Source organism: Pimephales promelas, chromosome 1 (genome assembly GCF_988280905.1).
Source record: "Pimephales promelas chromosome 1, fPimPro1.hap1.1, whole genome shotgun sequence".
Classification (NCBI taxonomy): Eukaryota; Metazoa; Chordata; class Actinopteri; order Cypriniformes; family Leuciscidae; genus Pimephales; species Pimephales promelas.
The window spans coordinates 20909545-20926054 of NC_142769.1; the positions used below are offsets into that span (position 1 = coordinate 20909545).

At 37.3% G+C, this 16510-nt stretch overlaps 1 protein-coding gene across 1 annotated transcript in view; it reads right to left on the reverse strand.

Moving 5' to 3' along the window:
• arap2 (ArfGAP with RhoGAP domain, ankyrin repeat and PH domain 2) overlaps nt 1-16510 on the reverse strand; it is a 101853-nt gene that overhangs the window by 70466 nt on the left and 14877 nt on the right. The window contains exons 3-8 of the mRNA XM_039668814.2: nt 14895-14971; nt 13524-13600; nt 12314-12378; nt 11475-11819; nt 10182-10251; nt 813-933 (exon numbers count right to left, since the gene is read on the reverse strand). Coding sequence (XP_039524748.2) covers nt 813-933; nt 10182-10251; nt 11475-11819; nt 12314-12378; nt 13524-13600; nt 14895-14971 — 755 coding nt within the window. The remainder of the gene's footprint in view (nt 1-812; nt 934-10181; nt 10252-11474; nt 11820-12313; nt 12379-13523; nt 13601-14894; nt 14972-16510) is intronic.

Below are 16510 nucleotides of genomic sequence, written 5' to 3' on the forward strand. Positions count from 1 at the left end.
ATGCTTAGGTTTACAGATATTCAGTGTCGACAGAAAGTATTTGGAGATTTATGGAACACTCAAAAATGTTTGAGCTTCATTGCATCAGAAACAATATATAAAATTAAATGGAATGACATAAATATTTAAGAGTAGTTTAAGAGGTCAAATACATTTTGAGGCACTGAAAATTCCTTTAAAGATGCAATATTTTGTACAGAATAATTAGTTTTTAAGGGTCAAGAACAGATTTTCATTCCTGAATGTTCCAAAATCACATTTTTTTGTAAGAAACGCTCTGTTTAGTTCCGGTCTCAGTGAAGCCCCTTCTTCTGAAAAGCACAATGAGCTCTAATTGATCGGATGGACTAGTGTGTTGTAAATGGTCAGTCACTTCAATCGTATTTTGGAAATGTCACGCCCATTACCATAACCACATATTTTAACACACAACTAACACAGCACAGCCAGGCCTTGCCTGGTTATTAAGAAAATATTGCATAAAATATGCAGGCAATGATGTGCAAACAATATGCACCAACAGGGTGTTTACTGTACATATTAAATCTAAAGCCATCATCATTGTCTCGGTTGTTTCAGCTTCTCCTGTAGTCTGGCCTCTCTCTCTCTCTCTCTCTCTCTCTCTCTCTCTGTTTGATTGGGTGTGCTGTGAAAGATCTACTCAGAGCTTCTTATCTTATAGCAGAGATTGTACGATGATAAAAATATGAGCGAAAGATGATAAAGGAAAGAGAGTGGAAGTGAATTGATTTAAAAAGGATTAGTAAAAAAGGGGGTCGAAACATGAGACAGACAAAAGCAAAGAGGCTCACCTTCTTTCTCTGCCCGAAACACAAAGGTTCTTACAGAGGTGATCACCTCAAACTTATTTTCACCCAGAGTGCGAACTTGTTTAACTGCTGAAATAGGAATCAGGCCCTTCGAGTACATCTCCTGTAAAGAATGAGGGAGACAGAAAAAATATTCATAGTGTGTATGGACAAACCACCAGTCAAAAAAACTGGACACACTTGACAATGATTGTCTCTCACTAAAAAACTTATGAAAACGATAATCAAACAAATGAAAACAAACCATACCAAAATAAACACACAAAAACAAAACCCTTTTGGATGCACTGGATCAAATAGTGAAGGAAAGCCCTTTACAAGATTACATAAGTCATCTCGTGAATTTGGTTGGTGTATATACTGTATACATTATTCCCATACTCCCATTTGCACTGAAATGCAATGCAAATGAATAATAATAATAATAATAATGATGATGATGAACGATCATTTATCAACACTTTTGGCTGGTAGTGTACGGACATTTGCAACATCACTTTCACACATTGTTTCCAACAGAAAGCTCAATCCAGCCATAATACATCTGCTTTCTGTAAAAGAAAAGAAAAAAGAAAAGATGGATTGAGTCAAGCACACACTCACACACTCAAGCAGGCTTGATTCCTAATACCAGTCCCCAGCTAACAGGCTTGGCACTCCAGTATTTATAGTCTGATGTTTTGTGGGAAGAGATGAGGGAAACAGAGCTAGTTGTTTAGAGAAAGGAGTGTTTGGTCTCTCTGTGTGCTTCAAACCAACATAAGCCTGCAAAGCAGCAATAGAGCTCTGTGAGACCTCCTTTAGTCTACAGAACTCATACACAGCACTCCAGCCGCTCTAAAACAGCAGACTGTGATGGATAGAAAAGGCCAAATGCTGTGGAGAACTGAAAATGAAGTGAGAGAATGAGAGGGGAGACAAGGGCTGTTTCAAAACCCAGTGAGCTGCCTACGCAGGTAACAGTTTAGGCAACATACAATATTAGACATCTTCATTGAGCGACCTTGTTTTAACCGAATACGAATGTAGCGTTGCATAGATCTTAATGTGAAGGTGGCAATACCAGTATGCTCAGCGGGGGGGAAAAAAAAATCACTCACTACTGTTCAGATATCTGGGTTTGGCAAAAAAAGTTTTCATGTTTTTGAAAGAAGTCTCTTTATGCTCACCAAGGCTGCAATTTATTGGATGAAAAATATAATAACAGTTATATTGCGACATTAATTCAAATAACTGTTTTCTATTTTAATATATTTTAAAATGCAATTTGTTCCTGTGTTGGCAAAGCTGAATTTTCAGCATCATTGCTTCCAGTCTTCAGTGACTACTAATAAGCTGATTTGCTGCACATGAAACATTTATTATTATCAATGATGAAAACAGTTATCCAGCTTTATATTTATGTGGAAATTGTGATTTATTTCAGGATTCTTTAATGAATAGAAAGTGTAAAAAACTATTTATTTAAGAAAAAATGTCTTTACTGTCTTTTTGATCAAATGAATGCATGCTCGCTGAATACAAGTATTAATTTCTTTAAATAATCGTAATGACCACAAACTTTTAAAAGGTACTATATACAATATAATAAATATAGTATTCATTAAATACCGAGAAGTATAAAAAAAACAATAATAACACTTTTTTTTTTTACCAGGATTTGAGTGTACTATGAACATTTATGATTGATTGTAATGTTGTTCACCCGTATTGAATTCAGTCTATTCGAGTTGCTGTCTACAGTATGTCGGTCGTCCCAAACCATTTGACTATGAAGGTTCAATTTCAGTTAGAATGCTTTAGAAGATAGCATGTAGACACTACTTCATGCTATTGTAGGAGTTAACTGTGTTTAGGAAGAGAGCTAGAGTGAGTTCCACAGACAGAGAAAAAAGGCAAGAGAAGAGAATGAGATGGGAAAAAATGAAAGATTCATTTGTCCATTTCAGTTGGCTGTTAATTATTATGATGACCTTGCACTATTTCTAGAACTCGTCCATCCAGAAATAGAAGAGAAGATTTAGTGAGGGACCCCCTCCTCGGTCTAGCGCAAATGGAAGAGGTAATGCCAAAGAAAGACAGGAAGAGAACGAATGAGGGAGAGAAAGCGAAAATACAGAGAGGATGGGAAAAAGAAAGGGATGTGATAGCTTGGGGATTGCTTGATGGAGAGAAAATGAGTGAAGAACCGAGGGATCAAGGAAGAGAAGCTCACAAAGCAGAGAGAGCGTGAGATCGCGAGCGAGAAAGTAGGGGTCAGAGAGAGCATCATCTTCTCAAATTAAGGCAGCATGTTAACAACGATGGGCGCAGCTAACCCTAATTATGGTAGAGGGCAGCCATCACCACTCTCCAAGATCTCGCTCCTCACTCGCTCTTTCTTTCCAATTTTGCATCCTTCCCTCCGCAGCCATGTTATGGCCGTGAACTCACTGGCATTTTAATGAGACTTCCTCTGTCTAAAATCTGGACAGAAGCGGAAGAGAGTAAAGGGGGATAAAAGTGAAGAGGTGTGCATGTTTATAGGAAGCTAAGTGGCAATAATGAGGCGCTCTCTAAGCTGGCATTAATTATTCATTATAATTACAATTTTCAGGGTCGGAATGATGAAGGGGGCTTAAAGAGTACATATGCAAACGCAAGCGCATCCATTAAGAGTTTAGAGACGGTTTAAGTAGGAGTGTGCATAGAAAAACAAAGATGTATGGTGCACAAAAAGTTTATAACAGCAGGATGTACTCTTCCTGATATTGTTTGTGCACATATGTGATGGCATGTCATGCTCACAGCAGCTTGTTCTATACATGCACTTTGAGGACCAAGAACATATAAATCTGAATACGCAATAGAGTTGAAGAGGCTGGCTGATGAAGTCTACATTTGATCAGAGACCCAGAGAGTGGTGCAATGCCATTATCTTTTGTTTTCACTAGTGCTGGGTTAGTTCTGCAGTGGAGCCATGGGGACACCACCTGGAAGAGGGGCACTAATGCAAGTGAGTAAAGTGTGCAAGCTGACTTAAATATATTGTGTGGAGTAAAAATCAACAAAATGCATTTGTATTTTTTTTTTTTTTGTGCATTGTCCAACACCAGCCAGAAGCACACAGCTGACTGTAGTATTCTAAAAGATGTGTTAGGCCCACCAAGGCTGCGTTTATTTGATTAAAATACAACAAAAAGAGTAATATTGTAAAATATTATTACTATTTTAAAAGAACTACTATAATATTATACTATAAAAATGTTCTACTATAATATATTATAAAATAGAATGTATTCCTGTTATGGAAAAGCTGAATTTTCAGCATCATAATCAGTCGTTGGTGTCACATGATCCTTTAGAGATCATTATAATATGATTTGATGCTCAAATATGATCAATTACTGGTCCTCAAGTTTTTGCTGCTTTTTTTGTGGAATTCATTTTTCAGGATTCTTTGATAAATAGAAAGTTGAAAACAAAAGCATTCATTTGAAACTGAAAACTGTAAATGTCTTTATTGTACATTTTGATCAAATTAATATGTCCATGCTGAATAAAAGCAAATCAGCATATTGGAGTCATGTGACACTGAAGACTGAAGTAATGGCTACTGAAAATTCTGCTTTACCGACACACATTAAAACACACATTAAAATATATTACAATAAAAAAATGCAACATTGCTGTTTTTATTATGTATTTGATCAAATGCAGTCTTGGTGAGCATAAAGGCCAATTTATACTTCTGCGTCGAGGGTACGCCGTAGTGTACGGCGTTGGCTACGCACGTAGGCGACGCCGTTGTGAGCATTTATACTTCTGCGTTCAGGTCTTGGTTGCTCTGCAGTACTGCTCCGAAACGCTAGTTGGCGGCGGAGGGTTTAAATGTTCCACTGTGTTTAGATTCCTCACGGCTAGGTTACTACAAGCAATATCGACTGAAAGAGAGCTGATCATGTTGGAGTTGGAGCTTATTGAGGTGGAAAAACAGTTCACTTTAGTGAAATTACTAAAACTGAAAGGCAGAAATGACAGAAGACGTCGGAGGAGATGGTACGTGTGGAAATCATAGACAGTGATGGAAATGCGTGAGAAGGTACGTGCGGAAATGCGTAGGAGGAAATGCGATGCTACCAAGCCGACCAATCACCGATCTTGCGGTCCGCGTCGTCGCGACGTGTAGTTACATTTTTGAAGAGGTGCGCGTCAGGCGACGGCGAAGGGTACGCGGTATAGATACAGTCGGTTGGTCTGGGAACGCCCCCGGGAACGCCCCGTCACGTGGTGTGAATTTAGCCCGTGGGGGAAATCATTGCCTTGGCGCTCATTGAAATACATGGGACAATCATGCCGAAGGGTTGCGGTGTCGTTTTCTGTACCACCAATAAACTAACAAATTACAAATTGAAGTTCTACAGCCTTTCTTACATACATGCAGAACCGGATAGGAGGACAAAATGGCAAAATTAATCATATCTTATTAGATTACTGTGTGAGTAGAGGTCCCTGTGTGATATAGTAGTAGATGTTTAACTCGTATTAGGCAGTGGGCCAGATTTGTCTGACGTTACGTCCCTTACGAAAAAGAACTATAGTAATCCTATGGCTATTAGTATTCTATAGTAGTGTATAATACTTCTGTGATGTTCATTAATACCTATACTTCTAGGCTATGTCCCAAAATACTATAGTATTCCTATAGGATTAACGTTACTATAATAGTTTGTCCTAAAATACTACAAGATTCCTTTAGTTGTTTTTCATAAGGGATGTTATTAGCGTTATCAGCTAAAGGTTATCAGACTGCAGTCTGTGAGAATTCGGATAACTGTCAGCAAAGTCCCTCTGCAACTTCGTAGCGACTACTTTGATCACCGTTTTACAAAAGGATTAATAGTTTGGAGTGAAGCATACGTACAATTGGTAAGTGACATGGTTTTATGGACTTATAGTAACTTATACGCAAGTTGATTGAGTTACAGGCTTGTGTTGCCGGTAGCTTCCGCGATGTCTTACCTGAAGATTCAACCAGATATAATAGTCTGGAAACGACACCTCCGGCCATTTGGTTGGGTCATTGGCCCAGTTTTTAATTAAATAAGGGCAATCATAACCTATTACAGTTAAATTTGCAATGTATCGTTGCCGGTCGGCAGGCATAAATGACTCGCAATATGACATTTTTGTCATTCAAATACATAGGATGGTCGCGCTGCTTTCCCCCACGCCGACCACGCCCCCCAACTATGACGCGTTGCCGACTGTATCTATGGGACGCGTCTGTGCGTATGCTACGCCGTCCCTACTGCGCGCACCCTACGCAGAAGTATAAATTGGCCTTAAGAGACTTCTTTCAAAAATGTAACAAAAAATATATGATCTTTAAAAAAAAAAAAACAAAAAAAAAAACTTATTCCAAACTTTTGACCAGTAGTGTAGTTGCAGGTCATGGGAAGCTCACATCTGCCCTAAACTGGATGACTACAACCATCAAAAACAAAGGGCGGGTGGTGAGAAAGCTTTCCACTGGCACTCCCAGAGGACTTTTGAGCTTTTCTGGATTTTCAACACAGTTGCACTCAACCCAAACATCTCCACACACCCTGCCTACTGACAGGTGACACTCTAAACCTCTTTCACTCACACATAAATGCTACATCGCAGACCTGGTCGCAAGGTTGATGAAACATCAGGTAAGTCTGGGGGGGGGACCATGCTGCTCCGTCCCCAGGGGTCCTACAGGAAACCAGTGGGAGTTTTGTGCTTGCCTCTCTCCCACGCTAAAGGAGGTCTCTGATTGATGACATCATTATGCGATGTCAAGAAGTGAGCAGTGATTGAGATTAACCATTTCAATCAGAGAAGAGAGACTAAGGAGAGAATGTGTCCACTGAGGACAATCAGTTGGAGGACAATTTCTTTAAAACTTTCCTTGATTACTGATGCTTTTTTAGAATAATTGTCTCTTTTCCTCAATTATTAATACATAGAAGAAGGCAAATAAGCAACAATCCAACATTCAAACATAAACGCACTAAAAAACCCACAGCATTTTTGCCATGTACGCTCTGTTGTTGTAGATAGTCATCATTGTCCCACGTTCTCATTGGTTTGCTGGCATATGGGGGATTTAATGTGCAGGTTAAGTTGTCCACGGATCGCTCCCCAAGAGGAAAAATGTGCTGCGACTGCCAAATCTCAGCCAACGAAAATGATATTGTGTTTGATACAAGACTATGTACTAAATCAAGTGGGGAAAAAAAGTCATAACTGAAACTATTCTCATAATATTTTATTTTCTCCATAGGGACCTTTTTTTTTTTACGAAAACGTATAAACTGTTAAAACAGACCTAAGCAGACCTGTAACTATCTGAGGTTGTTTATCGTAGTCTATGCATTTGTTAAAGTCATCAATTTGCATTCATAGATGTTGGAACAGGGGGGGGGGGGGGGGCAGTTTGAAATTTGCTGGGCACAGAGACACATTCGCTAGTATGTATTTGAGTGTTTCAATGGTCTAGTGGTAGATCTTTTGCCAAGAGTGTCAGAGGTTACGGGTTCTAATCCGCCCTCGGTACAGTTTTTTTTTTCTCTCTCATCAAAACAGAATATGTCCATCAGTGGTTACAGTCTATATCAAGCATAGGACACGTTTATTTTGTGATTTTACCGGAATGAATAGAGTCTCTCCGTAACGGTGATAGATTGAAGTGCGCGCAGTGCGCATCCGAGTGAAGACTGCGCGCCACAAACTGACAGCAGCGGAAAACATTTTAGCGCTAGATCTCTTATTTAAACTAACTAAATTAATGCTCTTCTAGTTAACAGGAGATGTTTTATTGATGTTTAAAACGTTTTATTTTCCGATATATGGTGACACAAGCACTGATGGATCAAGGAGCGGTCCATCAGTGCTTGATCACCATCAGTGTTGGGTAAGTTACTCTAAAAAGTAATTAATTACTAGTTACTAATTACCTCTTCAACAGTGTAATTAGATTACTGTACTAATTACTCTCTCTAAAAAGTATTTAATTACTTTTAATTACTAATTACTTTCAAAATCCCATATCAATCTCAACCAGCTAAATAATAGGGATAGACATGAATCTGTTTTAATTCTTTCAAATAAATAAATACTATAAAATTGCATGAATTATCCTTAATCTGACCAAGGTGGAGAAGGTTACATTATAAAAACATACTTTTTAACATCAGACAATACATTTTGATGTTAAACCCACTATTGTTTTATGTCTGATCTCATGACATTTGACCCTTTTTTCATACATATTTTACAATAATTCATACGAATTTGTACGAGTGCGGTCGTACGATTTTGACACCTCATAAAAAGCATATGAATCGATCGGATTGATCTATACACAGTATTTACCTCAATTACATCAGACGTAACTGTAATTAAATTACAGATAAATGAAGAGTAATCCCTTACTTTACATTTTCAAGGGAAAAGTAATTAAATTACAGTAACTAATTACTTGGTAATTAGTTACACCCAACACTGATCACCATATATCGGAAAACATTTGGAATGGGTCAGACGTAATTCTGACTTATGTTTTTTAAAAGAATTTCGTTTTTTATAAATTGTATTTCAGTTTAATTAATGGTTTTAATCAACAAGTTGACTGGATTAATTGTGACATTTGCAGTAAAAACTTGAAATATAAATTCTCAGAAAATGCTTTTAATAGGCTACCAATATATTGAAACGGCGCATAACTCCGATAGACCCCCCGAACACCCCCCACACCCCTTTATGTGACATTTGTGCCACCCAGTGTTGCCAAATGTACAATAATTTCAGAATTGTGTGAGCGTAAACATAGGGCTTCTATACTCATTGATGTAGCTGTGGATTCTACGTGTACCGTCATGATTGTGAGGAGAACGTCTTCCATCTCATCTCATGTTATGTTTTCTCGGCCAATCATCGTGGAGAATGACTCTCTCGTGAGTTAATGTTCTTTTTGTATATTGTATACAATGTTGTACATCATTATGTCATCTCTGTATGTTTGGCAAGAAGAAGAAAATTAAAAAAATAAATAAATAAAAAAAGAATACAAAAAAAGTTAACGCACCATGGCGCTTTGTCAGTTTATTTCAAGATGAGGTCGTTAGGTTGGCAATAAATTAATTTCCAGGTCATGTCATAAAGTAATTTGTCAATAAATTGCTGTATTCTGTATGTTTGACTCATGTACAATAATTTTCTTCTAAATATGATAATTTTGAGCTTCTGGAAGGATACAAGACATTTCCAATCTGGCAACACTGGTGCCACCTAGCGGAATTACAAAAATACGGCACATTTGGCAAACCCGTGACTCAACTAGACCATTTTTACCGATGCTTGTGAATGCATCGACTACTTTTCATTTACTGTCTAGAGCGAACACGCTTATTATAAACCCATCCAACCTGCACCAGGTGCCTTTTTGACAATCACCCAGCATACCCGCTTAAAAAAAGTCACCGCTCGCCACTGACTATATATATAATGTAGATAATATTTATATTTCAAATAAATTGTGTTCTTATGAATTTCATCGAGTTTAAAATTTAGCACAGTTTCCACAAAAATATTAAGCAATACAACTGTTTTCAAAATTGATAATAATAAAAAAACGACACGACAAGTACAAAATCTTACTGACACAAATTGTATATTTGCACTATATCAGCCAATTGATTATATTTGACTTATCCTATTTGTGATAATTATTTAATTCAAATAAATCTGTCATGAAAACAAGTTATGAAAGCCACAGTGTAAATTATATTTCAACAACCTAAAGGACTTGTAGGATCTGTTGCTAACGTCTTAATGTCAGATACCCCAGAACACCTTCGAGAGTCCATGCTTTTGCGGCTCGACATTGTTTCAGCAGCACGTGGAGGACCAACAGCATTAGGCTTAAAGAACTAAAAGGAAAGACAAGAGCATGACACACCCAAATCACCCTCCCCCATTTCTATTAAAGTGTCCCCTACCCCCACTGTTTCACACTGATGATATCACCTCGTTCCTGCATTCAGTGCTTTTTCTGTCCTACTGTGATAATACTACCAATATCTGCAAAAAGAGTGACTGAGTGACAGTCGACAGCAATGGAGAATCATTTTAGTTTTATCCCACTGCAAGTGGAAATTAAGAGAGGGATTTGCAGCAGTTGGGACATTCTGAGATCCTTTAAACTGATTGTACATGCTAAGCTTAAAACTGACACCAGTCTTCTAGACTTGTCAAACGCTTCCCACTCAAACTGAAACAAGAACATGAAATGGCAGAGCCCTCGTGTGTGTGTGTGAGAATTAGCGAATATTGGTTTGTCACCTTATCGCTGTTGTAGTAAGTGAGATTTCCTCGTTCAAACTTCACCCATCTTCTCTGAAAGACACGATTCCTGCAAGAACAAAATGAAGTGTCATGTTGACAAAAGTAAAAACTAATGTGTTTTTTTTGTGTGTGTTTCACAACATTAGTCATGATTTCAAATTAAAATGACTATCATTGGTGTGTCGACTGGTGTGTCAACTAAATATCGTACGAAGAGAAGAGAAACCCTTAACAGGAAGGCTGTTTTTAACAGTGGGTTTAAAGTGTAAAAACTAATACCAAAATAAAGTGTGAAATATGTAGTATCTTTAGGTATGTCTTTAGTAAAGCGTTGTACACTTGTTTTCAAAAGTATGCTGTTCAAAAGTATGTGTAGTCTGATTTTTTTACGCTTTTGAAAGAATTATGCATTTAATCATAAATATAGTAAAAAGAGCATCATTTTGAGCATTACTCCAGTCTTCAGTCACATGATCCCTCAGAAATCATTCTAATAGGATAAGTTGGTGCCTAAGAAACTTCTTATTGAGTTATTATATTGACAATTTCTAATAATGTAAAAGTTATCCATACTTTTGATTTTGAATTTAAAGCATCTGTGCTGAATAAAATCATTCATTTATTCTTTTTTTTTTATTATTTTATTATTACTATCCCCAAACCTTTGTACAAGGAGGTAGTCTTGGTCTTGTAACATTCAAATGAAAAAGAGTTCAACTGTTTCAACTGTTATGTATTAATGTAATATTTTCATTCATTTTAGAAAGCCAACAGAACGAGGCCACTTTGCAATTACAGGCGACACTGATTAAGAGGAAATTGACTCAACATGTGATGTCAAGTTGATTAAGATATCAGCAATTCAACATTATTTGATTCTTTGAATTTAAACAAATGAAGCAGCAGGTCATGTGGTCAGAGGGAACACCTTACTGCTCTTAGAACTGAAGTAAGTAGTAATTAGAGCTGTTAAAATGTGAAATGTGTGTTTTGTTATGGGACTCTATAGAGGATTTGAAACATTGGGCACTTCACAGTCAGCTCACAGCGGTGTAGAGTACAGCTTCCCACGGTTGTACCGCTTTAGAGGACTTGCATGAGAAATGCATGGGACTTTTATGATCAAATGGTCTCTATGCACATCCATATGGAGTTAGAACGAAACTTATATGTGATTATTCCCTAACATTGATACTTTGATGTTTTAGTACTCACCTGACAGCATTCTCAAGAATAATCCTAAAAGGAAAGTTTAAACAAAGAGTGCAAAGCATCAAACAGAGGCCTTACCCTTGAGGGGAAAGTTTGTCCAGCCAGCCTGCTTTGACGACAGAGTTACGGGTCCCATAGAAGCAGGCGTACGGAGAAATGGAAACATCTATTTGAGGGGGTAGGTCATCCAGTACCATACTGTATATGTCATTCACAACTGTTTGTGGCTGCGCCACAGCTGACGGTGCAGTGCTCAAGAGAAGAGCCGTGGGTGTAGGATGATTAGAAGAGCTTTCATTAGCCAATCGCTGACTAGGTGTGGACGCTTGGACAATGGAGTAACCATCATCATTATCAACATGTTGCTTGGAAAGGTCTTGCTTGTTATTGTGTGCTTTTTCTTTGGTCCGTGTCTGCTTGTTTCTAAAAAAAAAAAATAAGAACAAGAATACATTTAAGTTGGTATACGAACAAGGCTGTATAATAAAAAGTAGCTTCATTTAATTTCTATCTAGAGGGATAGTTTATTCAAAAAATAAATAAATTCTCCCATCGACACCCTTATGTCGTTCCAAATTTGTACTGTATGACTGAATTTGTTTTTGAACATGAAAGAAGATATTCCAAAACTGTTTGGTTAAACAGCATTCCTCCAAAACATACAGGTTATACAAGTTTGGAACAACAATACAAGAAGGTGAGTGAATTTTCATTATTGGGTGAACTATCCCTTTAAGAATAGACAATTTTGATAAGGATATGCAAGGAATAATTAATAACTAATTAATTACTGAACATTTATTTACACCCAAAGGTCTAATGCCAAATCTGAGGACTTCACATTAAAATGTATCATTTTAGAATTAGGTTGTTAAAGTCCAAACTAAAGGACACTGGAGTTCAACCACACTGTTTACCTAAACGTCTGCTCTTCCAGGTTCTCATTTACTCCTTGATTGGACATTACATCTTTGCCCAAATCCTGAAAATCAAATACAAGCAAGATGAAACTATAATACACACCTAGACACCTCTATGAACTATAAGTAAAAGCAAGCCTATTTTCAAAATGATGTTTTAAAATACCATTCACCCTTTTTATGCATGTCTTAGGGCATGTCCAGACCGGTAGACCAAAATAGTCTCTTAAATTGTTATATTGTGGTTTCACCAATTTTTTGTTTAGCTTTCACAGGGAAACATTTTGAAGCATACCAATGTTTTATATATATTAGGGCTGTGCAAAAGTTAATTGCGATTAATCGCATCCAAAATAAAAGTCTATGTGTTTACATAGTATATTTGTGTGTGCTGTATATAATTATTTTGTATATATAAATACACACACATGCATGTATATGTTTAAGAAAATGTGTTATTCCTATATAAAATATTTATATTTATATAATATAGATTATGTATTTATATATATATATATATATACAGAATTTAAGCGCAAATAATTCTTAAATATATACATGCATGCATAGGTATTTATATATACAAAATAATTATATACAGCACACTCAAATGTATTATGTAAAACAGACTTTTATTTTGGGTGCGATTAATCGCAATTAACTTTTGCACAGCCCTAATATATATATATATATATATATCAGTATATCAGTTTCATAGAGCAGTGACATTTTAAGATGGAGAGGTGCTTTTTGGTTTTCAACTGCAATAAGTAATGTGCTCTCAAATCGATTTAGACAGTGCTACTTTTAACCATTATTTTACATTATGAATGATACAGTTTGGTTGCTTGGTCCTTTAGGTCAGATTGCTTTATCATCACAACAAAACCAATCAAGAGTTCGTTTTCAATCAGGCCGAGACCACATCGTTCAGTTGACATCAGACTGATTATTTCGGTGTGAATCCGAGAGTGACTGCCATAATTCACAACTAAGGTAGAAAACGTGCCATGTTTTGAAAACGAATTCTCCAAAATAGCTAGGTGTGAAAACCGCCTTACTGAAACTGTAACTCATAAGGAAGAGGTGTTAAGAATAGGAATATGCTCTACATGTGAACTCATTAGATCATGTGATTTTACCACAGAGACATCATTCATTTTATCACAAAAAATTCCAGTACAGGTATTTTTTTGTATTCACTTACCAGTTCATTTTCCGCTGAATTGTACAGAAAAACCTCCCCATATGGGGCAATGGGGGACAAGGTCCTTTGAACAGATGCTGTAATTAACACAACAGGAAAGAGTCATTATGACAAAACAGGTTGTAGTTTTGGTGGTGTGTGTCTGTGAGGAGGGCAAAGGAGAAAAAGTAAGACAAAGAAAGAACGAGGCATGAGAAAGAAAAGAACAGGCATAAAATGAGATCCCACACATTGTCCTTTAGTGCAGCCAGCTTGGAAAATGTACCAAAGTGGGAGCAGCTTGGGTGACTGGTTGTCAAGGTGACAAATGACCACCATATCTCTGCGGAGACAGTAAGGGGCACCATGAATTCCAGACTGTTCCCTCCGGATGGACACACATAGATGTATAGCTAATAGACAGGGCCCCCCGCAAGATAAGACCCTACTGTAGAGTGTTTGATCTAGACACCGCTATGTTATCTATGACAGAACTGTACTGTATAGTATCACATCTTAAACCAGTAGCTGAGGTGTCATTCCAGATCAGTGTCATCGTTTATCATTATCAAGAGATGACCTTCTAACTACAGATGATACGTCGCTCGCTCTCTTTTACTCCCTCTCAGCCCTGTTTTATCGGTCTTCTACAAGGACCTTCTTCAGGAAAATTGTGTAAATTGCTCACAGAGCGTTTTTTTAAATGAACGTGGGATGGTACAGTCATTTTTTGGCCATTTCTATGCTGTTATCCTTAATTTGAAGGTGCCAAAAAATTCTAAAACCATTTATTAAACCTTGGTTTCTAGTTCTTCTCTGCTGCAAACTAATTCCCTTGTTCACAGTCTACACTTTTTAGTTTGAGTACTTTAAACTTTTCCTCTAAAACTTAATCTACCTTTCCATTACATTTCTCTAGAGTAAAGAACAGAATTAAGATATACAGGCATTATTATACTACCTTTACACCCAAGTCTGGTTTTTGACTTCTGTGTAACTTCCAATTCTCTACCACACACACACACACACACACACACACACACACACACACACACACACACACACAGTCTCCTGCAAACAATTTCCAAACTATTCCTTTAGGACACTAAAAGTACCTTTCCAGCTGACAAACACTGTGACTGGGACCCAATGGAACATTTCAAAGCCAAAGTTGGTTTCAAAGGCACACACAAAAGCAAGTTTCTGTAGGTTTGGCAAACTAGGCTTCTCCACATACATGCATACGGAGATGAGATCAAATTCCATTGAGAGATGTCTCTTTCCCAGTGAATATTTGAAATCTCATTTATTGTAACAGGGTGAAAAATGGCGAAATGACTCGATCATGAATCATAACAAAAGAAAACTGGAATAAAGTGAAGCATGGTGTACCTTCTTGACTGCTTGTGGGGCAGACAGGTCCCTCAGACCTTGTGAGATGGTCAGTGTTGTTGTGTTCTGCCTCATTCCTGCACACACATTTGAGAGGATAAACATGTGAATGTTTTTTGAATATCTGACTGAATAGATTAAAAAAAAAAAACAGTCCCATTCTGTGAGGCTCGAATGAGTAAGATGGTAAGATAAATTTGAATGTCATCAGCATAGCAATGGAACTGAAATTCTTGCCTGCATTTGATGTTACCAAGTGGTTGCATTTAGATGATATCCATCATCTACAATTTTCCGAAAGGATAAATAAATCTCTATCTATGATGAACAATAGTGGACCAAGAACTGAACCTTGAGGTTCAGTTGTGCGAGTGAAGCAGTGGCAGAACTATGACATTGTAATACTTTATGTCGCTAATATAGGAAATGAGCCAGGAAAGAGCTGAATCAGTGATGCCGATATCAGAAAGCAGAGAAATAAGTAATTCATGGCAGACTGCGTCAAAAGTAGTGCTTGGATCGAGAAGCATCAAGATGTTTATCAACCCTGAATCCATGGACAAAAGAATGCCGTTAACCACATGCAGAAGTGCAGTTTCAATGCTGTGCAGTGGGCGAACACCTGACAAAAAAGGTTTAAAAGGACTATTTACATTCAAATAAGATCGCAATTGCGAAGCAACAACCTTTTCAAGGACTTTGCTTAAAAATGTTAAATTTGATGTTGGTCTGTAATTGTCACGTCCTGTTTTTTTAAAGAATGGGGGTCACGGCAGCTGTTTTTAATTCTGCTGGGACAATGGCGGAAGCCAAACTACAGTTTATCATATGTGTTATGAAGGTTGCAACCTCGAGGACACACATCTTAAGCCAGTGTTTCTCAAAGTGTGGGTCGCGCCCCACTGGTGGGGAATAGAAACATGACAGGTGGGGCGCGAGAAACGGGAGAAAATGTGGTAATTTTGTGGCCATCTCTATTAATTCCTAATTCCTCTATTATTTCCCTATTTATTGAGCATAAACTCAAAACAAAACGACGACACATTAAAATGTAAGCCTTACTTAACCTTTTAACACGTAAGTTTAAAAGTTTTTAGAGGCGCCCATTATTTAGATCGTCTTCCTTTATGGTTTCCATGGAGACGCGTCATTGCTTGTCACACCGCAGACACAATAGCGCTGAATGACTGATTAACTGCTTTTATTTCACAAATTTGTTGGCTATCGCAGGAAATATCTGACATTCCAATTGTCAAATATGAGCAGGTGGATGTGTTTCTTTAAACACCTTAGTTGAGCTATACGCGATGGGTGTTAGTTTATACAGCATTTTAGAGAATCTGATCTGTTGGATTTAACAAACGTCAATTTATCCACTTCTCCCGAAAGACATGAAAGTAAGTGGCCGCCGCTGGCCGGTAAACTGGGAGAAGCATAGAGTAAACTTGAAAGTTACTTACACGATGTGTATTTGATATGAATAATACTTGTTGTCAAATTATAATGGAAATAATTATTATTTCGGCTTTCATTGACATAAGTGTGTATTTTACAAACTCTAAATGTATTGCTTTTTTAGTAACTTTTGTGAATTTAAATGTCTGAATTTAAAATAA